This window comes from Antennarius striatus, chromosome 23 (genome assembly GCF_040054535.1).
Source record: "Antennarius striatus isolate MH-2024 chromosome 23, ASM4005453v1, whole genome shotgun sequence".
Taxonomy (NCBI): Eukaryota; Metazoa; Chordata; class Actinopteri; order Lophiiformes; family Antennariidae; genus Antennarius; species Antennarius striatus.
In genome coordinates, this window is record NC_090798.1 from 245270 (window position 1) to 269250 (window position 23981).

General features: G+C 53.7%; 3 protein-coding genes across 9 annotated transcripts; 1 reads left to right on the forward strand and 2 right to left on the reverse strand.

Annotated features, from left to right (window-relative positions):
• On the forward strand, positions 1 to 11704 carry acap1 (ArfGAP with coiled-coil, ankyrin repeat and PH domains 1). Of its 3 annotated transcripts, XM_068308411.1 has the most exons (22): positions 1 to 378; positions 1163 to 1220; positions 1525 to 1644; positions 1727 to 1780; positions 1894 to 1952; positions 2307 to 2490; positions 2670 to 2714; positions 2827 to 2922; positions 4341 to 4528; positions 4935 to 4986; positions 5114 to 5214; positions 5504 to 5615; positions 6905 to 7104; positions 7456 to 7525; positions 7615 to 7709; positions 7882 to 8075; positions 8173 to 8214; positions 9185 to 9360; positions 9597 to 9706; positions 9774 to 9884; positions 9970 to 10031; positions 11073 to 11704. In XM_068308411.1, the coding sequence occupies exons 1-22, from the start codon at positions 326 to 328 to the stop codon at positions 11168 to 11170; spliced, it is 2280 nt and encodes a 759-aa protein (XP_068164512.1). In that variant the 5' UTR covers positions 1 to 325; the 3' UTR covers positions 11171 to 11704. The 3 variants fall into 3 exon arrangements, with proteins under 3 accessions (XP_068164512.1, XP_068164514.1, XP_068164513.1); XM_068308413.1 differs by lacking the exon at positions 9970 to 10031; XM_068308412.1 differs by lacking the exon at positions 8173 to 8214.
• Positions 11705 to 11844: 140 nt separating this feature from the next.
• slc16a13 (solute carrier family 16 member 13) lies at positions 11845 to 17378 on the reverse strand. Of its 3 annotated transcripts, none has more exons than XM_068308419.1 (7): positions 16797 to 17378; positions 16105 to 16513; positions 15291 to 15545; positions 14347 to 14490; positions 14023 to 14279; positions 13424 to 13955; positions 11845 to 12909 (listed from the first exon to the last, which is right to left on the reverse strand). In XM_068308419.1, the coding sequence occupies exons 3-7, from the start codon at positions 15523 to 15525 to the stop codon at positions 12689 to 12691; spliced, it is 1389 nt and encodes a 462-aa protein (XP_068164520.1). In that variant the 5' UTR covers positions 15526 to 15545; positions 16105 to 16513; positions 16797 to 17378; the 3' UTR covers positions 11845 to 12688. The 3 variants fall into 3 exon arrangements, with proteins under 3 accessions (XP_068164520.1, XP_068164519.1, XP_068164518.1); XM_068308418.1 differs by having other exon boundaries at positions 15741 to 16513; XM_068308417.1 differs by having other exon boundaries at positions 15291 to 16513.
• Positions 17379 to 17532: 154 nt separating this feature from the next.
• On the reverse strand, positions 17533 to 21990 carry bcl6b (BCL6B transcription repressor). Of its 3 annotated transcripts, XM_068308416.1 has the most exons (11): positions 21889 to 21990; positions 20391 to 20752; positions 20062 to 20307; positions 19882 to 19995; positions 19606 to 19798; positions 19330 to 19514; positions 19141 to 19247; positions 18970 to 19068; positions 18758 to 18888; positions 18509 to 18646; positions 17533 to 18425 (listed from the first exon to the last, which is right to left on the reverse strand). In XM_068308416.1, exons 2-11 carry the CDS (start codon positions 20603 to 20605, stop codon positions 18273 to 18275), a joined length of 1581 nt encoding a protein of 526 aa, XP_068164517.1. In that variant the 5' UTR covers positions 20606 to 20752; positions 21889 to 21990; the 3' UTR covers positions 17533 to 18272. The 3 variants fall into 3 exon arrangements, with proteins under 3 accessions (XP_068164517.1, XP_068164516.1, XP_068164515.1); XM_068308415.1 differs by having other exon boundaries at positions 18970 to 19247; positions 19882 to 19992; XM_068308414.1 differs by having other exon boundaries at positions 18970 to 19247.
• Positions 21991 to 23981: the final 1991 nt, after the last annotated feature.

The window sequence follows — 23981 nt, forward strand, 5'->3', positions numbered from 1 at the left end:
TGTGTGTGTGTGTGTGTGTGTGTGTGTGTGTGTTTGTCAGAGTGAGTCCTTCAGTCGGGACTCTTGACAAGAACCGTGTGACTCGTCCGGTTCTATCGATCAGTATCGATCTGTGATTGGCGCGCGCTGCCGCCCCGCACGCGCACCGAGCTGCGGGATCGGGCGGGGACGCGCAGCTTCCGGTCCGTTCATTCAGAACCACTTTCATCCGTTTGCGTCAGAAGATTCGAAGCGACATCAAAGCGGTGGAAACAAATCGATCAGGATGAGAACCGATCGAACCTGTTGATCCAGATTCACGTGACACCGGAACCGGGACCCGAGGATGACGGTCAAGCTGGACTTTGAGGAGTGTTTGAAGGACTCTCCGCGCTTCAGGTGAGAATCAAGAAAATAAAAGCTGCCTGACACAGACCGGCACCGGGAAACCGGTAGACCGGTTCCTGTGGGGCGGGAACCGAACCGGTTTGAGTCTGGTCGGTGTGAACGGAACCGATCTGAGGTCTGTTGTTCAGACCTGGAACTGCTGTCAGACCAGTTCCACCTTAAACCAGTTCCACCTTAAACCAGTTCCACCTTAACATAAACCTCCTGCAGCACCTGTGAATAGCTGCTTATGACGTGTGAATGAAGTTTAACGAGCGGTCATAACGTGTTATAACGCTCCGGAATGTCACGCCGGGTAACCGTCTCAAACCATGACGTCACTACCTGCGGTAATTCAAAGGAAGTTCAACACAACTGGTTTAGAAAAGACACACACACACACACACACACACACACACCCGTGATGAGTCACCGCGTCATCTCTTCCAGCTGATTCAGCAGATTTCAGACTCCTGTGTGTGTGTGTGTGGGGGGGGGGGTCAGAGGTCTTCCAGGAGTCACTACCTACACTGACATGTCAGGCCAGAGGCTGTGAGGTGTTGCTAGGTAACGGCAGGAGGTGGGCGGGCAACAGGAAGTGGGTGAGGTGAGACAGGAAGTGTGTTTTCGACAGAAGAACCGCGGCGGAAACGGTTTCAGCTCTGTCCTCAGCGCCTCGCTGCTGTGACTCCAGGAGTCAGAGCAGAACCTCTGGGGGCGTGTCCTCCGTCGCTGCTTCCTGTCTGAGTTACTATTACTATAGTAAAGTAATCAGATTACATTGGCTGTGTTCCAGGGCGGAGATCGAGGCGGTCCAGAGCGATGTGAGCGAGCTGGAGACGCGCCTGGAGAAGGTGAGCCAATCCGCCTGAGACACGCACGCCTGTGGGCGGGGCTCCCGATGGGGGGGCTCCTGCTGGGGGCGGGGCTCCTGTGTTCTCACCTGACTGAACAGGAAGTAGTGAGGCTTCACTTCCTCCTGTTGTCCTGCATCAGAACAGTTCTGTCAGGTGGATCCGATGATGTTCTAATGATTGATAATCAATCAAAGGGTTCTGATTATTGTGATCATCTTGACTCTCTAACGAACAGACACCCCTGAACACCTGGGGTGTGTTGGTGTGTGACCAGGCTGACCTTTGACCTGTGTCTGTCCAGCTGGTGAAGCAGTGTTCGGCCATGCTGGAGGCGGGGAGGGTCTACTGCCAGAGCAGCCGGAGCTTCGTCAGCGGGCTGAGGGACCTGGGGCAGCACTGCTGCGGGGACCCCATGATGGAGGTGAGGGGGAAACCCCTACATCCTGTTAGAAACAACCTGATTGGCTGCTGAGGTGAAACAGGATGTGATGTGTGTCCTGCAGGAGAGTCTGGACCGCTTCTCCAAGAAGCTGTCCGTCATCCTGGAGGCTCAGGGGGTGAGACGCTCACACACACACACACACACACACACACACACACACACACACACACACACACACACACACACACACACACACACACACACACCTCTGCTCTGTTCCCCTCTTAGGACATGATGGAGACGACGCAGAAGTCGGTCAAAACCAAACTGCAGAACTTCATCAAAGAGTGAGTGTGACCCCCCCGCGACCTTCAGTTTGATTAGTGTGTTTGTTCACGTCGGTCACCTCAGCCCAACACCGACCAATCAGACTCCGTCTGAACGTCTGTTCCAGCTAGCAGCTAGCGGCTAACAGTTAACAGCTAGCGGCTAACGGCTAACAGACAATCAGAGGACATAGAAACCAGTTTTAACTGATTATTCAGTCGTTCTTTGAAGCTGTTATCAGTGAAAACAGGAATGCAGGACAGCTGATAGCTGGAGCAGTTGAATAAGACACAAGTCATGTGACTGATCATGTGACTGGTCATGTGACTCAGCTGACACACAGACTCTGACGTGACGTTCTCTTCGGGTTTCAGGGACGTTCGTCGTTTCAAAGACGTGCGGAAGGAGTTTGAGCGCAGCAGCGAGGGCCTGGAGGGGGCGCTGGCGAGGAACGCTCAGGCCCCCCGGGGGAGGCAGCACGAGATCGAAGAGGCCAGCCACGCCCTGCTGAACGCACGCCGCGCCTTCAGGGCCGAGGCGCTGGATTACGTCCTGGAGGTGACTTTAGTCTCTGTTTAACTCTTTGGTGTCAGGTCACGCGTGTGAACTACATGATGTTCAGGCGACGGGGGGGCTCCACGTCTGATTCCATCCCAGCGATAGCGTGTTGTTCCCAGGATCCCTCTGGGGGGGTCATGGAAACATGAAGCGTTCTAAACCACAGCTTCTGGTTCCAGATTAACGTCATCGAGGCCAAGAAGAAGACGGACGTCCTGACGGCGGTGAGTTCGTCTGACGCTCATGAACACGTCACGTCACGCGTGTCCAGAGGCGTGTATTCTCTGCTGACGTGTGGAGGGGGGTGTGAGCGTCTCTCACCTGCTGTCACCTCAGGTGCTGTCGCTGATGGAGGCCCAGGCCCAGTTCTTCCGTCACGGACACCAGTCCCTGTCCCAGCTGGACCAGTACCGGCAGACGCTCAGCCAGGAGGTGACTTCCTGTTTCCTGTCTGAGGGTCAGGGGGGGTCGACCTGTCTGAGGGTCAGGGGGGGTCGACCTGTCTGAGGGTCAGGGGGGGTCGACCTGTCTGAGAGGTCGGGGGGGTCGACCTGTCTGAGGGGCCGGGGGGGTCGACCTGTTTGAGGGGTCGGGGGGTCGGCCTGTTTGAGGAGTCGGGGGGTCGACCTGTTTCAGGCCAGAAGAGGCAGAAATAAAAACCAGGAGACTCCTAACCACACGTGTGTGTGTGTGTGTGTGTGTGTGTGTGTGTGTGTGTGTGTGTGTGTGTGTGTGTGTGTGTGTGTGTGTGTGTGTGTGTGTGTGTGTGTGTGTGTGTGTGTGTGTGTGTGTGTGTGTGTGTGGAGGGAGGAGATGGAACACGGGACGTTACTGTCACTGTTCAGTGAGTTCAGCAGCGTGTGGTCACGTGACACGTGTTCTTATCGCGTGTCAACAACAGGAAGTGGTTCTCCAGACACGACTCTCTGTACAGGAAGTCCTCAACTTACACACATGATCGTGTAGAGAAGCTGTTCATATGTTGAATTGTTATTTATTACATTTCAATCTCTGATCTCCATCTGAGGTCGTATAAATGACCAGAAACACTAACAGGACATTAAAACATCCCATAATAATAAACACTGTAGTACCGTAATGTAACTTTAACATCTCTACCTCTGAATGAATTTCCTCCTGGGGGGTGTAGAGACTAAGCCCAGCTTTAATCCACTGAGGTGTTCCACCACACTGACCTGAATGACGTGATGATGTCACTTCCCGTTCATCAAAAGTCAGACACACCCCTTTCTGTTTGATGTCTGTTTGATTTCATGAAGTTTCTGTCAATCCACCGATAGTGAACATCAACCAGCAGAACGTTCAGCGATCGTTCTGCAGCTCTTCCTGTTCGGACAGGAAGTGATCAGTATAAACAGATCAGCTCACACGGAGCCCTCTGCAGAGGCGTCCGTCGCTGTGCCCGCGTCAGGGACAGGATGCAGGAAGAGCTTCAGATATTTCTGATTCCTGTTTCCTGGAGTTTGGAGCGCTGACCTTTGGTGACCTTTAGTCCGGTGGTGTCTGTCGGAGGAAAAGAAACGAGAAAGTTTTCCTCCAGTGGAGTCAGAACAGAAACAGACACATTAACCCAAACCAATAATCCTCTATCCTTTGAGGAAAAAAACTCACTTTTCTCTTTTATTATTTTCTATATATTATATTTATCTCAGACTGGATCATATTAGAGTTTTAATCCTGTGTGTAGAATTAACCGCTAAGGTGTTGTTAATTCAATGACCTCTCTGCTGATAAAAGCTTTAAAACTGTTCATCATGTAAAGAATGTTCAAGTGAAGGTGTGTGCATCATGACATGATGTATGAAGTGACTCCGCCTCCTCCTGAGCAGCACACTCAGTTTGTTCTGGACTCGGCCCGGGAGAAGAGGGACATGGAGCAGAGACACGCCGCCATCAAGAAGAAGGACGTCTGCTACGACGACTCCATCATGGACTTCAACGCCGAGGCCCCCAACGGGGTGGTGATGGAGGGGTACCTCTACAAGAGGGCCAGCAACGCCTTCAAGACCTGGAGCAGGTACCAGCTGGCCCACAGGAGGGCCGTCTGCAGGCTGACCCCTCCTGACCCGTCTGACCCCTCCTGACCCGTCTGACCCCTCCTGACCTGTCTGACCCCTCCTGTCCCGTCTGACCCCTCTGAGCTGTCTGACCCATGTGACCCCTCTGACCTATCTGACCCCTCCTGTCCCATCTGACCCCTCTGACCTGTCTCACCCCTCCTGACCCGTCTGACCCCTCCTGACCTATATGACCCCTCCTGACCTGTCTGACCCCTCTGACCTGTCTGACCCCTCCTGACCCCTCCTGACCTATCTGACCCCTCTTGACCTGTCTGACCCCTACTGACCCGTCTGACCCTCCTGTCCCGTCTGACCCCTCCTGACCCATCTAACCCCTCTGACATCTGACCTCTCTCCCCCCAGACGCTGGTTCTCCATCCAGAAGAATCAGCTGGTGTATCAGAAGAAATTCAAGGTACAGAAACTGTTGAGAACAGAGTTCCGTGGAGCTGTGTAACGGTCAGAGTGTGTAACGGTCAGTGTGTGTAACGGTCAGTGTGTGTAACGGTCAGAGTGTGTGTGTGTGTGTGTGTGTGTGTCAGGAGCAGCCCACGGTGGTGGTGGACGACCTGCGTCTGTGTACCGTCAAGCTGAGCACCGACAACGAGAGACGCTTCTGCTTCGAGGTGGTGTCACCGTCAAAGTGAGTGTGTGTGTGTATTACAGGGTCCTGTACACACTGCTAGGAATGTGTGTGATTGATCTGATTAACATACTAGAGTGTGTGTTCTTAATTTCCCTTCAGGGATTACAACAGTATAAAAAAAAAATTAAAATTTGGGGTGTGTTCTGCAGAGAAGTGTGTGAATGTGTTACTTTATCGTCTAGTGAGAAATTAATTAATTTGTGTGTGTGTGTGTGTGTGTGTGTGTGTGTGTGTGTGTGTGTGTGTGTGTGTGTGTGTGTGTGTGTGTGTGTGTGTGTGTGTGTAGGTCCTGTTTATTGCAGGCGGACTCAGACCAGCAGCAGCAGGCGTGGATCAAAGCCGTCCAGAACAGCATCGCCTCAGCATTTCAGGAGAGAAGAGAAGACCTGCAGAGTCCTGTGAGACACACACACACACACACACACACACACACACACACACACACACACACACACACACACACACACACACACACACACACACATTTTAAGGGCTTCTCCATCCACATTGTTCCGTCTGAGGCCCCGCCCATACAGATCAATTTGAAAACACAACTTTTACCTGCGGTTCCTCCTTTCGTCACCATGACAACGCAGACATCCAGGACCAAAACGCTGACAAAGTGAAGTTTGTGAAAACTCCGGGTCTGCGTTGTCGTGGTAACGCTGTGATGAAACGTTTTCTATCTAGGGGGCGTCTCCCCGTTATGAAAACCACTGTGATGTCAGTGTGTGTGACCCGTGTCTACACGTGTGTGACCCGTGTCTACACGTGTGTGTGACCCGTGTCTACACGTGTGTGATCCATGTCTACACGTGTGTGTGACCCGTGTCTACACGTGTGTGACCCGTGTCTACACGTGTGTGACCCGTGTCTACACGTGTGTGACTCGTGTCTACACGTGTGTGACCTGTGTCTACACGTGTGTGACTCGTGTCTACATGTGTGTGACTCGTGTCTACACGTGTGTGATCCATGTCTACACGTGTGTGTGACCCGTGTCTACACGTGTGTGACCTGTGTCTACACGTGTGTGACCCGTGTCTACACGTGTGTGATCCGTGTCTACACGTGTGTGTGACCCGTGTCTACACGTGTGTGACCCGTGTCTACAAGTGTGTGACTCGTGTCTACATGTGTGTGACCCGTGTCTACAAGTGTGTGACTTGTGTCTACACGTGTGTGTGACCAGTGTCTACATGTGTGTGACTCGTGTCTACATGTGTGTGTGACCCGTGTCTGCATGTACACACAGAATGGGCGGAGTTAAAACCGTCTATTTTCTGACCTATAGCAGCTCCACGTCGAAGACGCCCTGATGAACACGTCAGCTGGAAATGTGTCGTCTGTTTCTTTAGGAGTCATAGAGTTTATTCATTCATTCATTCATTCATTCATTCATTCATTCACGTTCCTCCAAAGATGCCAGTTCTGGGTCAGACCGGGTCGCGCTGCCCCCTGGTGGAGAACTCTGATGGAGGTGGTCCTGGTCCTCTCCTGTCCTTCTGCTGATAAATGTGTTTCTCAACCTGTGTGTGTGTGTGTGTGTGTGTGTGTGTGTGTGTGTGTGTGTGTGTGTGTGTTTGTGTGTGTGTTTGTGTGTGTGTGTGTGTTTGTGTGTGTGTGTGTGTGTGTGTGTGTGTGTGTGTGTGTTTGTGTGTGTGTGTGTGTGTGTGTGTGTGAACAGAGACGACGCTGCAGCTCCCTGTCGGCGGGTGGCTTTGAAGTGGGGGGGGCGGATCAGGACAGCGAGGGATGCAAGGCTCTAACGGAGGTCCAGGCGATCCGGGGGAACGAGTTTTGTTGTGACTGTGGAGAGCCGGGTCCTGATTGGGCCTCCATCAACCTGGGGGTCACACTGTGTATCGTCTGTTCAGGGATACACAGGTACACACACACATACATACACAGGTACATACACAGGTACACACACACACACGCAGGTAAACACACACACACAGGTACACATACACTGATATACACACACACAGGTACACACACACACAGGTACACACACACACAGGTACACACACACACGCAGGTAAACACACACACACACAGGTACTCACACACACACACACACACACAGGTACACACACACACAGGTACACACACACACACGCAGGTAAACACACACACACACAGGTACTCACACACACACACACACACAGGTACACACACACACACACACACAGGTACACATACATACACACACTAACGCCCCCCCCCCCCCCCCAGGAGCCTGGGGGTCCACTTCTCTAAGGTGCGTTCTCTCACTCTGGACTCCTGGGAGCCGGAGCTCATCAAGGTACGTTCAGGCCACGCCCCTTCCTTACTGAATTGGACACTACTGCTGTAATAGATTACTTTAACAGATTACTCCCCCCTTGCCTCCAGCTGATGTGTGAGTTGGGGAACTCGGTGATCAACAGGATCTACGAGGCTCGGATCGATGAGATGACCATCAAGAAGCCCCACCCCTCCAGCCCCAGGTGATGACATCATCAGTGCCCCGCCCACACCCCCTCCCCCTCCCTTCTGCCGTGGAGATAGAAATGTGACCAATGCCGTCCTGCAAGTCGGCGTCTGCGTACCTTTAAGGGGTGGTTTCCGTGGTAACGTGAGGCGTTCCTCTGACCCCCCCCCTCTGATCTGTCCCGTCAGAGGAGACAAGGAGTTGTGGATCCGCTCCAAGTACGTGGAGAAGAAGTTCATCCAGAAGCTGCCTGAGACGGCCAGGAACCCACCCCTGAGGCGGCCCAGCGGCTGGAGGCCACGGGGGGGCACGCAGGACCGGACCGGACCCCGGCCCCCCCTCAAACCCAAACCCATCCGCACCACCCTGCCCCGAGTCACAGGTGAGCCCCCAGACCCGAGACTGGGTCAGATCCCGAAGCTGAAGGTCAGAACCTGAGACTGAAGGTCATCAGTGATCTGATCTGTGTCCCGTCTCAGGGCTGAGAGCCAGTGACCTCCAGAAGGTCAGCACAGGAAGAGGTCAGACACACACACACTCACACACACACACACATACACACACACACACACACAGACACAGTCACACATACTCACAGACACACACACACACACACACACACACACACACACTCACACACACACACAGACACACACACACACACTCACACACACATACACTCACACACACACACACACACTCACACACACATACACTCTCACACACACACACACACACACACACAGACACAGTCACACATACTCACAGACACACACACACACACACACACTCACACACACATACACTCACACACACACACACACACACACACACACACACACACACACACACACACACACAGACACAGTCACACATACTCACACACACACACACACACACACACACACACACACACACACACACACACACACACACACACACTCACACACACACACACACACACACACACACACACACACACACACAGACACAGTCACACATACTCACAGACACACACACACACACACACACACACACACAGACACAGTCACACACACACACACACTCACACACACACACAGACACTCACACACACACACACACACACACACACACACACACACACACACTCACACACACATACACTCACACACACACACACACACACACACAGACACAGTCACACACACACGCACACAGACACAGTCACACATACTCACAGACACACACACACACTCACACACACACACAGACACTCACACACACACACACACACACACACACACACACACACACACACACACACAGACACAGTCACACACACACACACACACACACAGACACAGTCACACATACTCACAGACACACACACACACACACACACACACACTCACACACACATACACTCACACACACACACACACAGACACAGTCACACACACACAAACACACACACACACTCACACACAGATTAACCCTCTCCTCCCACAGACATGGATGAGGAAGAGGAGGACCTGAGTGTTCTTCATCCGGGGGCGTTGCTCTACCGTGGCGCCGCCCTGCAGAAGTTCCCCCTGATGGCTGACGCCCTCGCCCACGGCGCCGACGTCAACTGGGTCAACGTGTCGGAGGAGTCCAGCACGCCACTGATCCAGGCCGTGTCCGTGGTGAGGAGGGTGACCCCTGACCTCCTGTTAGGATGACCCCCGACCTCCTGTTAGCACACAGACGACACCTGAGTTCAAGGTCACAAACCAGTGACCCAGAATGCACTGGGGCCACTGGTTTGGTTCAGTGTCTCTGGTGCTAGAAGCGGGTCGGACCGGGTTTGAAGCGGTGTAAACATTAACGTGTGTGTGTGTGTGTGTGTGTGTGTGTGTGCGCCCCCCCCCCCCCCCCCCAGAACGCCCTGGCTGCCTGTGAGTTCCTCCTGCAGAACGGCGCCAACGTGAACCTGGTAGACAGCAGTGGGAGGGGGCCGCTGCACCACGCCACCATCCTGGGCCACACCGGGTATGACCCCCCCACTCCGTCAGAATGAAAGTAATGTGGTGAATCTAACCCTGGCCCCCCCCCCCAGGCTGGTGTGTCTCTTCCTGAAGCGGGGGGCTGACTACAACGCCAGGGACCAGCACCAGAAGGACCCCCTGACCATCGCCGTGGACAACGCCAACGCCGACATCGTCACTCTGTGAGTACAGGGAAGAACCGCTCCTGAGTAACCATGGCAACCGACAACTTCACAGCTCCACCCCCCGTCCCCCCCCCCCCCTCAGGCTGCGGATCGCCAGGATGAACAAGGAGATGCAGGAGATGGACGAAGCCTTCGGCCAATCAGGTCACTCCGGGGGGCAGGGATCCGGGAGCTCATTGGGGGGGACCGGAGGGGGGGGGCTGGCCCACACCAGGAAGAGCCTCCAGGCCATCAAGAGCCACATAAGCGGCTGGGCTCTGGGGGGGCAGAATGATGAGCAGGGCAACTAAAACCAAAGGAACAGAATGAGACACAGCGGGGCCAATCACAGGTCATGTGTCTGGAACGGAGCGTTTTCATTGGTTCTCAGTGCCTGATGGTCCAGGTCTATAAGCTGAATGTACGTTCACCTCTATTGTGTGAATAGTGACACAGATCAGTGCAATAACACCCCATCGGTTCATGAGCGTCCCTCCAGCGGGGGGCGTCCCTCCAGCGGGGGCGTCCCTCCAGCGGGGGGCATCCCTCCAGCGGGGGGCATCCCTCCAGCGGGGGGCGCTGTAGAGTCAGGGGTCAGTCGTGGGGGGGCAGGATGTGATGCTGTGTGTGCTCCGTGTAACGCGCCGTGTCTCTGTGTGCACACATGTGCCTCTGGCTTCGTCACGCTGAGACGTCCGTCTGCGTCTGCACACCGAGAGGTAACGTGTGTGTGTGTGTTCAGTGTGTGTGTGTGTGTGTGTGTGTTGAGTGTGTGTGTGTGTGTGTGTGTTGAGTGTGTGTGTGTGTGTGTGTGTGTGTGTGTGTGTGTGTGTGTGTGTGTGTGTGTGTTCAGTGTGTGTGTGTGTGTGTGTTCAGTGTGTGTGTGTGTGTTCAGTGTGTGTGTGTTCAGTGTGTGTGTGTTCAGTGTGTGTGTGTTCAGTGTGTGTGTGTGTGTGTGTTCAGTGTGTGTGTGTTTGTGTTCAGTGTGTGTGTGTGTGTGTTCAGTGTGTGTGTGTGTGTGTGTTCAGTGTGTGTGTGTGTGTGTGTGTTCAATGTGTGTGTGTGTGTTCAGTGTGTGTGTGTGTGTTCAGTGTGTGTGTGTGTAGCTGCCTGCTTCTGCAAGTCTGCATGTGTTCAGGAAGTAGTCTGGCCCCCATCAGATCCAGCATCAGGTGTGTTGATGGTCTCGTCTCTGCGCCCCCCCAGGTGACGACACCTACCACCACATCTTCAGGGACTTCTCACACATGGCCTCCAACACCCCCGAGAAACTGAAGCGCCGCAGCAAAGAACCCAGAACCTGAAGCAGACGTGGCCTCACACACACACACACACACACACACACACACACAGACACACACACACATGCACACACACACACAGACAGACACACACACACACACACACACACAGACAGACACACACACACACACACACACACACACACACACACACAGAGACACACACACACACACACACACACACGCACAGGAATGCAGTCCAGCCCAGCTGGAGGTCAGAGGACACAAAGCGAATTCTTCGTCCCAGCATGTCAGCAGATCGGTTGTGCCTGGGGGGTGGGGGGGTGGGGGCACTGGAGTGGCTTTGTGAGGCCAGCAGGGGGCGTGTGGGAGCTGCAGAGGATTAACACCACCACTCTGATGGTCAGAATGAAGCTCAGATTAAAGCCTGTACACGTTGTTTTAAAGCTTAAAGACTTAATCTCCTGAAGTGAAAACGTCACGAACTGAAAACATGTTGTAACTCTGTTCCTGCCTCCGTTCAACAGGTCAGGTACTCCACGTTTGTATCATGAACAAATAAACCGCAACACAGAACTATTGTGTGTTAATCTTTATTGGTTACTGCAGTACTTCATCCTGACCAGCAGAGGGCGACATCAGTTAGTCTGAGCTCTAGGAACTGCTGCCACTCACCTGACCAGTTGACCAAGAGTAAGAAAACAATATAAAATACTCTTCATCTAAATCACATTTGAATCTTTAGATCTAAAGCAAAGAGTTTCCTCAGGAAGACGTGGGCGTCGCCCTAAAACCAGACGGACAGGTGATGACATCACTGCAGCGCCGTGAAAACAGCAGCTCACAATCAGTCGCACGAAGCTGAACCTCATCCACATTCCTGACAGTCTGGATTCAGGTTTAACCAGCTTCTGGTGGTCACATGATCTGTAAGGGCACTTCCTGTCAGGTGACATAAAGCACAGGTGGTGAAGAAAGAGCAGCAGAGGATCTATTGGTCCAGTCTATCACCTGAGTGCTGATCCACATCATCTGGACACAAGAACTAATCACAGATTCAATGATTGATTGATCGGTTTCAGGTGTGATAAAATAGTGAAAACGTGTTTCCTGTCATTCATGAATGAACACGCGTGTAAAGACCAACGGTTAATCCTGATTTACACATTTTAGGCTAAAAAAATCACTAAAAAAATCAGGATTAGCATGGATGCTACGAGACATTCTGCTTCAGAGCCTCGAACACGCTAACGACCCATGAAGGACAGAATCACGCATGAATGTAGAGCGACACGCATGTTGTGCAACGTGGTGAGCTCCTTGTGAAAACACCGTCTGAGTTAAAGATTGATGGAAAACGTCTGAGTGTCGTGACGCGTTCACAGGAACAACCGACCCGCGGCTCAGTGCTAATCACATGCTAACGGCTGCTAGCGACGGCAGCTAGCCCCCACATTGAAGCTGCTTGTGATGCTTTGGGATCTGAAGTATATCGAGGGGTCAGCAGGTCAGCTGACGGCGTCCTGGCGTGTGACCATTTGCCCCGCCTACATCACAAGATCAACATTCTGCCTTGTTGGGTTCCGGAGAACTGTTCATCTGATCCATCTCCAAGTGCCTTTCCTTGTCTCCGTGGCAACCGGGACATTTTTGAGGAGGGGGCGGGTCCGTGCAGGAGAAGAAGTGAGGCAGGGTGGTCATCACCAGAGCGCCGAGGAGCATGAAGCCCCCGGACACCAGGAAGGACGCCAGGTAGTCCCCCGTCACGTCCTTCAGGAAGCCTGCAGACAGGAAGTGGTTAGCACCAGGAGCTACGCTAACCGTAAGCTAACTCAGGACTGATTCGGAGCTACGCTAACCGTATGCTAACTCAGGACTGTTTCAGAGCTACGCTAACCGTATGCTAACTCAGGACTGTTTCAGAGCTACGCTAACCGTATGCTAACTCAGGACTGTTTCAGAGCTACGCTAACCGTATGCTAACTCAGGACTGTTTCAGAGCTACGCTAACTGTATGCTAACTTACTACTGATTCAGCTGGAAAATGTTTTTTAAGTTAAAAACACGTTAAAATCCTGTCTTTTTTTCCTACTTCCTGTTGTAACAGGAAGTAGCACCAGGGACAAGTTTCTGCTCACTTTTACTCTTTTAAATCTACCAAACTGAGAAAATCTATGAGAGAAGGGACATGTGACCGCCCCTCCCCCCCCGATTAAAGTCCACGGGCCGGCTGAGGTAACGTGTGACCTCTGACCTCTGTGTTGTGAAACAGCTTGAGGCCCAGCGGGGTCGTACCTGACAGGGGCCCCCCCAGCAGCCCCGTGATGCTCTCGATGAGCTGCAGCAGCCCCAGGGCCCCCATGGTGCGCTCCACGCCCACCAGGGGGGGCAGCAGCCCCAGCATGACGGAGGCCAGCGCGCCGGCGCAGAAGCCGTAGAAGACGCTGGCGGCCATCAGGGCGGGGTAGGAGCCCCCCAGCGAGCTGACGGGCAGCAGCATCATGCCCACCCCCACCAGCACCATCCAGCCGGTCACGATGTGCAGCAGCCGGAACACCCCCAGGTCGGAGAACCACCCGGACGCCACGCGGCCCAGCGTGTCGGCGGCGCCGGCGGCCGACATGACGAAGGCGGCCTGCAGCTGGCTGCAGCCGGCGCGGCGGCCGTGGGCCACCAGGTGGAAGTAGGGCACGAAGTAGCCCACGTTCAGCAGCGCCAGGCCCAGCACGAAGGTCACGTAGGGCCGCTGCCGCAGCAGGGACAGCTCCATGTAGCCCGCCACGCGCCGCAGCAGAGGGGCACGGGGGGGGCCGGCCTCCGACTCCACCTGGAGGGGCCACAGGGTTAGACACAGGAGCTACACAGGTGTTAGCAGCTAGCGTGGCGCCGCTCACCTTCGCCAGAGCTTTAGAGCGCCGCTTGGGTCGGATCAGAGCGCCGCAGGGGACGATGTTGAGGCTGAGGCCCCCCAGGACCAGCAGGGCCCCCCTCCAGGCGTACTCCTGCAGCAGCAGCTGGAACAGCGGGTTGAAGGCGAAGGACGACACGCCGATGCTGGAGAAGCCCAGCCCCAACGCCAGCGAGCGGCGTCGCGTGAAGTTAGCCATGATGGTGGCGATCATGGGGGTGAAGACCAGGCTCCAGCCGAACCCTGGGGGGTGGGGGGTGGGGGTGAGGCGGGTCGCTACGGTAACACAAAAACCTGCTTCTGAAGGTACCTGTGATGAGGCCAATGGTGAGGTACAGGTGAGCGAGGCAGGTGGCCTGAGAGGCCAGGATGAAGCCCAGACCGGCGAGGAACCCCCCCGCCATCACCACGGCCCGCGTGTCGTACGCGTTACACAGCGCCGCCCCCAGGGGGCCTGCAACACGCACACGCACACGCGCACACACACACACACACACACACACACACACACACGCGCACACACACACACACACACACACACACACACACACACACACACTCCGTTAACAACAGGACAGGACACCTCCATCAGAGTTCTCCACCAGCGCGAACCGGTTTGACCCAGAACTGGTGTCGGCATCTTTGGCGAGGAACGTGAATGGATGGATGGATGATGGATGGATGGATGGATGGATGATGGATGGATGGATGGATGGATGGATGATGGATGGATGATGGATGGATGGATGGATGGATGGATGATGGATGGATGATGGATGATGGATGGATGATGGATGATGGATGGATGATGGATGGATGGATGATGGATGGATGATGGATGATGGATGGATGGATGATGGATGGATGATGGATGGATGATGGATGGATGGATGATGGATGGATGATGGATGACCTTTGACTCCTAAAGAAACAGACGACACATTTCCAGCTGACGTGTTCATCAGGACGTCTTTGACGTGGAGCTGCTATAGGTCAGAAAATAGACGGTTTAAACTCCGCCCATTCTGTGTGTCCACGTAGACACATTGTCAAAAAGACCTACGTGTGGGCGGGGCATCAGAGACTGCTGGGGGGTCAGGGTGTACTAAATGACCTGCTGCTAAACGCTGACCAGGTGTTACTCATGAACGCTCCACACGTGACGGATCAGCTGACTGAACACGTTACTCATGAACCCCCCCGTCTCTCCCCCAGTGGCGGCGCCGGTCCCGGGGCTTCGCCCCCCCCACTCACTGAAGAACTGCTGCGTGGCCAGGCTGGTGGAGGTGATCCAGGAGATGGACTGGGCGCTCTGGTCGAAGTGGGTCACCAGCTCCACGAAGAACACCCCCAGGCTGCGCAGGAGGCCGAACACCAGGCTGATGCTGACGAACATGGCCCCCACCAGGACCCACCCCCAGCCCCCGTCAGGGCCCTCCTCCTGCTCCGGGGGGCGCTGGCGCCGGGCGGGGCGCTTCAGCACGGCCATGGCTCCTACAACAGCTTCCTCTGGGGACAGAACAGGCCTCTGGTTACCATGGTAACCAGCCTAATCCAGATTCTGCTGCTCGGTGTGAACGCCTGATTAGGATTAAGCTCCACTGACATATTTACTCATTTAACAACGAAACAGACAACTACACCTTCAGAGACTCTCATTGGCTGCTTCCTGTTTCTTTAATTTAGTACAACAAAAGTGAACACCTGCGCGCGCGCGGCTTCCGGTCACCGGGGCTTGAACGCGATTCTCCCGCGGCCGAACTCCACGGGAGTGACGTCACACTGGAGGTGCGCCTGCGCACTGGTCGCCGCTGCCGGCTGTGCCAAACACACAAACAACAATGTGATCACCGTCAGACTACCGGCGGGTTACCGGCGGGTTACCGGCGGGTTACCGGGGGCTTACCGGGGGCTTCGGGCTCGTGCGTAACTTGAGCGCCGTGATTCGTTGTTTCGCGCCGCGCAGGAAGTTCAAACACCGTTTACCGAGAACAACCGGCTCGACAGTCCGGTCACAAACCGGAGCCTCCGACGCTTCGATGCTCGGAGGAACTTTACCGGGACCCACCTGAGTCAACATGTCCGGTAACGGCCCCGGTTCCGTTCTCATCCACGTCCGCAGCAGCTCACGGAGCCGTTCACACACACCGGAGAACCGGGAGCCGTACCTTGACCCACCAATAAATGAGGCAATTTAGCTGACGCGCATGCGCAGTTCAGACCACTGCTCCATAAATACTCCCTCAGGGACGTCTGTTTGGTTCTCCGTCATCAGGTTCTCCAGAGGCTGGTGAGTCGATCCACTGGACGGTAAGAAAGTTCTTGAAGACGTTTCTTCTCTGATCCAGGAGACTTGAGTTCAGAGCGGCTGATCAGCTCAGGTGAACCGTGTTTAACGCTCGTCCTGAAGCCTGGTGCAGTTCCCCTTGTTGAACACTGGAGGGAGACAAGCACGGAAACGGGTTTCCGGGCGTTTCCTGTCGATGGAGGAATCGTCACCCCGTTTATGCAACTGATTACTTATTCATTTATCATAGTAAGTTCACCAAAACCACTTAAGATGACGGTTTAAAGCCTCATGACGGGTCTTTCTACTCATAGCAGGGGCAGTTGTGCATTTAAATATCTTACATAAAAGTGGCAAGAAAACCCCCATCAGCAGAATTAAAGGTAAAAACTAAGTATTTGAATCTAACTTTGCCTGTAAGTCTAATCATAAAAATGTAACCTCATATTTTCCCTAAGTGGATTTTGACTCACAATTAAATTCATCTTCATGTCACAGGGAATGGGACACGCTGATGTGAACTGACCCCCCCACCATGGATTCTGTTCTTGTTCCGCTGCTTCACTAAACTGGTTCCAGTTTGCCTCCTGGTCCACCTTCCACACATTCTGGTGTATTTATCACTTCCTGTTTGTGTGTCTGTCACACACACACACACACACACACACACACACACACACACACACACACACACACACACACACACACACACACACACACACACTCATTGTGAACAATTCTGCAGGCAGATCATAAGTTAGTCACATGTCACTGGTTTAGTCTTTTCAGTTGGGGGGGGGGGCCGCAGCTGGAAAGTCCCGCTGAGCTTCCAGCATTTGGGACAATGAAGCCGGGTAGCCACAACTCATCAGGACCAGGAAACGGTGGGGGGGCAGAGGGTGAGAGAGTTCATCAGGAGTCTGGCCCCCCCCACCTCCTCACCCCCAGGAAACACACACACGCGTGTTGCCAGGCGGTGGGGGTGACGACACGCATGGACCTGCAGGAAACAGGTGCCCTCATTGTTTCCACAAAAGCACCAAGAAAACACGAAACGTGGAAACGAGCGAGGAGAAGCCGTGAATTATGGGTAGAGAGTGTGTTCACCACAGGAAGTCAGGGAGGCGTGTTGAAGGGGGGGGGGGGCAGCTGTAGGTGTGATGTCATCAGCACACACATGATATCAAACGACACACCGAACACCAAAGCTCCAATCGGTATCAAAATTATTTAATTTAAACTGTACAAAAAACATCTTTGTCCAGCAAATCAATTCAAACACACACAGGTGTTATTTTAAAGCATCCAATTACATCATCAATAAATCAGTTTGTCAGGAAAACTATTTATCCTGGAGACAATAAAGTCCTCTTCCTGCTCGGACTGTTAAAGCAGATTTAAACACGAGGCCCCAGGCCTGCAGAACGTCTGATAAATACATTATTTAACCACACAACACTGTCTAAGTGCTTTTTAAAGTGTTAATATATAATTCATCCAAACACACCTCCATAAACCTTCCTGCTATCATCACCTGCTGCGACATCCAATAATATCCAGTGAAAAAACATCCCAAGCTCCCCCCACACCTCCATCCCTCCATTCCCTCCTTCAGACGTTCACAAACACGTTTCTTTCCTCCTCTGGTTTAACTCCTCCTCCACCTTCATTCAGCTCCTAAGCTCCTCCCACTGTGATCAGCTCCTAAGCTCCTCCCACTGTGATCTGTTCCTAAACTCCTTCCACTGTGATCAGCTCCTAAGCTCCTCCCACTGTGATCAGCTCCTAAGCTCCTCCCACTGTGATCAGCTCCTAAGCTCCTCCCACTGTGATCAGCTCCTAAGCTCCTCCCACTGTGATCAGCTCCTAAGCTCCTCCCACTGATCAGCTGGGTCAAATGTGGATCAGCTGATCGGATCTGAGCTGGCGTCCCGCTCCGGGTGACCCCCTCAGCAGGCCTGCAGGAGGGGCTGCAGGTGGGGGGGCGGGGCCTCCGTCAGCACCTGGTAGCGCACCTTGGTGTTGGTGATGGCGCCATGTTTCTGTCGCAGGTGCAGACGCAGCTGGCTCTTGTGACGGAAGTGGAGGTCACATGACTCACACTGAGAGGAAACGGGAACAACAGCTGAAACGTGAAGCGCTGTGTGTGTGTGTGTGTGTGTGTGTGTGTGTGTGTGTGTCTCACCGTATAGGGCTTCTCTCCTGTGTGGATGCGCAGGTGACTCTTCAGCGTCTGCAGGTGTCGGAAGCGCGTCCCACAGGTGTGGCAGGGGTAGGGCTTCTCACCTGTGTGGATCAGGACGTGGGCCCTCAGGTGGGCCACCTGAGACAGAAGCACCAAACCGTCATGGGATGTCTCTATGGGTCGCCATGGTTACAACCATGTGACCCGCAGGAGTGAAACAAGAAGTGCTCAGAGGAAGCAGCGCCTCACCTGGACGAAGCGTGCGCCACAGGTGTCGCAGCGGTAGGGCTTCTCGCCCGAGTGGATGCGGGTGTGGGTCTTCAGGTTGGCGGGGCGGTTGAACTGGGCGCCACACACGCTGCACCGGTACGGCTTGTCGCCTGCAGCGGCGAGACGGCCGATTGGCGGTGAGCCGACACAACGGACCAATGAAAAGCAGGCGTGAAGCGTCCTGGACTCACCTGAGCAGACGCTCTTGCCTCCTTGCAGGTTGCCAGGGTGACAGTAGGGCAGGTAGAAGGGCTCACGCTTGATGGCGTGCTCGGCGACGTGTGACGCTTCTGTATGGGGGTGGCAGGACGTAAGTCTGGATGAAACCGGTTCAGGGTAACGATGGATGGGGGGGGTCGTACCTGTGCCCTCCACGTGAGAGGAAGTCACCGCCGATTGGTCCACAGAGGGGTGTGGCCACAGGGGAGGGGCTCGGCCAGAACCCTCGTAGCAGGAGGCCCGCCCCTGTCTGGTGAAGACACGCCCTTTATCACACATTTACATATTCATGAACCTCCCCTCCATCTCTTGATTGTGATTGGGCAGCTCACCTATCAATCTGACCGGGCACTTCTCCAGACCACGCCTCTTTTGGCGCCTCGGGGGATGCGTGGCGGTGTGGCTCCTCCTCCTCCTCCTCCTTCACCGAGGCAGCGGCGCAGAGGGGGTTCAGCACGATGTACTTGTACTTCTTCCAGTTACACGCCTTCGGGTCCGGAGACGGTTTCATGTCGCTCTGGGCGATCAAACCGATCGATGATCGATACAGTTTACAGGTAAAGGTACACACCCCTCAGACTCCTGAGGTCAAGTTACAGATTACCCACCTGGGGGTTGGTGCTGCAGGTGTTGGACTCTGCTGGGGAGTCCGGCTGACAGCTGGAGCGTCCGGGGCTGTCGGGGGACGGGGTCGGGGTCCCCATCAGGGGCGACTCCGGCTCTCCTTTCTGCCCCTTGGCCCCAGGCTGGCAGGTGGGGGAAACCCCCGGGTGGAGGGAGACCCCGGCCTCCGGGGGGGCCCTGCAGGAGAGACAGGAGGAGTTCTGTGAAGATGGAAACAAACCGCAGCAACACATCCGGGGGGGGGGGGGATGAACCTCTACCTCGCTGTGAACCTCTGGGGTCCTGGAGGGGCCAGATCTTCTCTCCTGGGGGCCGCAGGGGGCCCTCTGGAGTCCAGCTCCAGGTGGAGGTGTTTGAGGCTCCGGGTCTCCCTGCTGAGACAGGAGACGCGTCAGAAACGCCTGCCCCCCCCCCCAGCGGGCCGTCCTGTCGGGTCTCACCAGTGCAGCTGCAGGAAGTCCCTGCAGGTGTCGGCCACGTGCTCCATCTGCAGGTAGGTGGCGGCACTGAGCACCCCCGGGATGCTGCGGGGGGTCAGGGGGAGGCGGGAGGTGTACATGAAGTCCAGCAGCAGGGCGATGCAGGCGGGGTCCAGGCTGTCCGGCAGTGACACGGTGGAGAGCTGCCCCCCCCCACCGGCCCCCGGGAGAAGAACGCGGTGGGAGTACAGCGAGTAGAAGAAGCCGCTGGGGGGGGGCAGGAAACAGCACAGAATCAAACACCTGAGGGGGGGCCGAGCCGACCGGCCCGACGGGGGCGACGCACCCACCTGCAGGCCACCAGCACGGCGCAGTGCGCCCTGAGCTGCACCCCCCCCACCACGAGGGTGGTGTCGGTCAGGACGTCCCGGAGCCGCAACTCGTTGAGGTTCAGCAGCACGTCCCCCGAGTGACGCGTGAACTCCTTCACGTACCCCCCCCCGGGGGCCGGGGCCTCCTGCCCCCTGCTGCCCCCATATCCTTCCTCCAACGCCCTCACGCTCATGTCGCCCCACTGACGGGGCAGTAATGTGGAGCAGCAGGTGAAGCAGAGGGAGTTCAGAGTGACGACCCCCCGGGACCTACTTCTGTGTGGTGGGTGGATGGAGCCCCCCCACACATCTGTTAGGTGAGACCAGCTCCCTACTCGTACCTGTGCAGGTAGAAACAATGAGTGTCATCAGCATCTAGAGCACATGGGTCCAACTCACGGCCCGGGGTCCAAATGTGGCCCCCCACTTCATTTAATGTGGCCCCTGAGAGCATTAAAAGTGTCTAAAATAAATAGGTCAAAAGTGTGCTTTGACCAAAACTACATTTCCCACAATGCAGTAGTTCATCCCATCTTAACTCTGACTAAACGTAGTGAACAAAGTTAACGTCCTAACTTGTGTCTGATGTTATTTTTCTTTATTGATTGATAGTTTGATCCTTGATTGATGGAGTTCTGAATGAATTCAGTTATTTAACATTAAGGAGTAGTTACATTTAGTTACATTACACTGAGTTACATTTAGTTACATTTATTAGTTACATTAAGGAGTAGTTACATTTAGTTACATTACACTGAGTTACATTTAGTTACATTTATTAGTTACATTAAGGAGTAGTTACATTTAGTTACATTACACTGAGTTACATTTAGTTACATTTATTAGTTACATTAAGGAGTAGTTACATTTAGTTACATTACACTGAGTTACATTTAGTTACATTTATTAGTTACATTAAGGAGTAGTTACATTTAGTTACATTACACTGAGTTACATTTAGTTACATTTATTAGTTACATTAAGGAGTAGTTACATTTAGTTACATTACACTGAGTTACATTTAGTTACATTTATTAGTTACATTAAGGAGTAGTTACATTTAGTTACATTACACTGAGTTACATTTAGTTACATTTATTAGTTACATTAAGGAATAGTTACATTTAGTTACATTACACTGAGTTACATTTAGTTACATTTATTAGTTACATTAAGGAGTAGTTACATTTAGTTACATTACACTGAGTTACATTTAGTTACATTTATTAGTTACATTAAGGAGTAGTTACATTTAGTTACATTACACTGAGTTACATTTAGTTACATTTATTAGTTACATTAAGGAGTAGTTACATTTAGTTACATTACACTGAGTTACATTTAGTTACATTTATTAGTTACATTTATGTAACATAAATGTAACTAATAAATGTAACATTAATGCAGTCACAGGAAGTTGTTTCTCAGGGATTAAAGATCTTTAATCTCAATCTGGTGCAGATTAAACCCGACTCACCCCGACCAGCAGGGACGAGATCTCGCGAACACCCGGTGGCCGTCAGATCCCTCTCTGGCGTTGGGCTCCGACCAGACGTGGAGCGGGGGCCTCGCTGGCTCTGACGGGGGCGGCTGGGGGGGAGCGGTTTATAATGTCGTGCAGGAAGCCCCCCCCCCTGCAACCAGAGCGGCTGGTTTCCTCTTCCCTCACTGGCCCACGTGAACGCTGGAAGCAGCGCAGGAAAAGCCCTGCCCCCCCTCTCCTGCCCCCCCCCCCAGGTATTTATAGTGGGATATTAGTTTTTCTAAACCCCCACAGCTCTAAGCAGAGTCACGGCAGGAAAGATGTGTGTGTGTGTGTGTGTGTGTGTGTGTGTGTGTGTGTGTGTGTGTGTGTGTGTGTGTGTGTGTGTGTGTGTGTGTGTGTGTGTGTGTGTGTGTGTGTGTGTGTGTGCTGCACTGAAAATATATAGAAACATGTTTCGGGGGGGGGGGGGGGGGATAAGAGCATCAGTTGCCCCCCCTACAAAGGTCTTCACCATTTTGCAGCAGTAATGTGTCACTGCTGTGTGCAGCAGCTCCAGGATGGAGTCTGGAAGCTTCCGGCTCTGAGACAGGGGGGTCCAGTCCAGACCCCCCAGGAGGAAGGACTGGAACAATCACTGTGGACGGGGGACACCGAGAAAAACAAACTGTAGTGAGAGGAACGCAGCCGACAGATGTGAGGGAACTACAACACACACACACACACACACACACACACACACACACACACACACACACACACACACACACACACACACACACACACACACTCACACACACCTCAGAGACGTGGATGAAACCCGCCTGCAGGACATCCGTCAATAATAAAGCAACCAGGAGATGAACTGGGGGGTGGGGGCTGAGGGGTCAGAGGTCACGGGTAACAAAAAAAAACAAGCGGAAAGTGACCTCATGCTCAGAGCGGCTTTGGGTTTACCGCCGACAGGACCGTTAATGGAGACCCCCCAGGAGTGAAGGGTGAACGTCAGGGCGGTTTGGAGTCCATGGACCTGATGTCACGGCGGTGTTGGGGTCCACACACACACACCTGATGTAGGAGCAGGGGGTCACTGAGGTCAAACAGACGCAGGAAAACAGAAATGATTTTTGACTTTTTATCGTCAACGACTCAAAACAATCACAAATGAAAAGAAAATGAAGTAAAAATGTAGAAACTTGCTGTTCTTCGAGTCTGAATGCTCTGACGTGTGGATGGGACGCGGGGTGTGTGCCGGGGGGGTCGGCTCGTGTCGATGTTTGTTTGGATGGGGGTCAGATCAATCGTGTGCTTTGTTCACAGAAAGAGAGGAAGAAGCACGAAGGAAAGCAGAGATTAAGAAAACAGCGATGGAGATGAGGGTCTGGGCGACTTCCAGGCATTGTGAGGGGAGCGGATGGGGGGGGGGAGGAAAAGTGAACATTACTAAACGGGTTTACGAATGAGTGGCGGGCGCCGAGTCGATATCGATGGTGGGAGCAGCTTCCTGTTTCTCACTCCATCAGCAGCATCAAGGTGGACGCCAACGGACACACACACACGCACGCACACGCACACACACACATGCACACACAAACACACACGCACACACACACACAAACACACGCACACGCACACACACATGCACACACAAACACACACGCACACACACACACATGCACACACAAACACACACAAACACACACACAAACACACGCACACGCACACACACACACAAACACACACACACACACACACACACACACACACACACACAGCTCTATGGATGTCATGAGCGAATGAAAATGTTCTGTTCACACCTTGTCAGGCAGAACAAAGCAGGGGGGGTTCCCCTCATGTGTCGCTTCCTGCCTGCCTGGGCAGAACTTTATTGTTTGTCTGATATCTAAGGCTGGGACTTTTACCCCCCCACTAGGTACCAGAGTGTTGATGTCTCTACGACAATAACAGTTCAGCCCTTCCTGTGGCTGCTTTCTGCCCATATAAGGGCATAGAGCTACAGGAAGGAAGGCTGGCGTGGAGGACGGGGGTATCCCCGTTAGCAGCACGCTCGTTTGCCTCATTAATGA

Coding starts and splice junctions, on each gene's coding strand:
- acap1 (XM_068308411.1), top strand. CDS start 326: ATGACGGTCAAGCTGGACTTTGAGGAGTGTTTGAAGGACTCTCCGCGC. Junction 2,715..2,826: donor AGACGGACGTCCTGACGGCG/GTGAGTTCGTCT, acceptor CTGTCACCTCAG/GTGCTGTCGCTGATGGAGGC. Junction 2,923..4,340: donor GGCAGACGCTCAGCCAGGAG/GTGACTTCCTGT, acceptor CCTCCTGAGCAG/CACACTCAGTTTGTTCTGGA.
- slc16a13 (XM_068308419.1), bottom strand. CDS start 15,525: ATGGCCGTGCTGAAGCGCCCCGCCCGGCGCCAGCGCCCCCCGGAGCAG. Junction 14,491..15,290: donor GGCCACGCAGCAGTTCTTCA/GTGAGTGGGGGG, acceptor TGCGTGTTGCAG/GCCCCCTGGGGGCGGCGCTG. Junction 14,280..14,346: donor CACCATTGGCCTCATCACAG/GTACCTTCAGAA, acceptor CCCACCCCCCAG/GGTTCGGCTGGAGCCTGGTC.
- bcl6b (XM_068308414.1), bottom strand. CDS start 20,605: ATGAGCGTGAGGGCGTTGGAGGAAGGATATGGGGGCAGCAGGGGGCAG. Junction 19,996..20,061: donor GACTTCCTGCAGCTGCACTG/GTGAGACCCGAC, acceptor CTCCTGTCTCAG/CAGGGAGACCCGGAGCCTCA. Junction 18,889..18,969: donor AGGCAAGAGCGTCTGCTCAG/GTGAGTCCAGGA, acceptor TCGCCGCTGCAG/GCGACAAGCCGTACCGGTGC.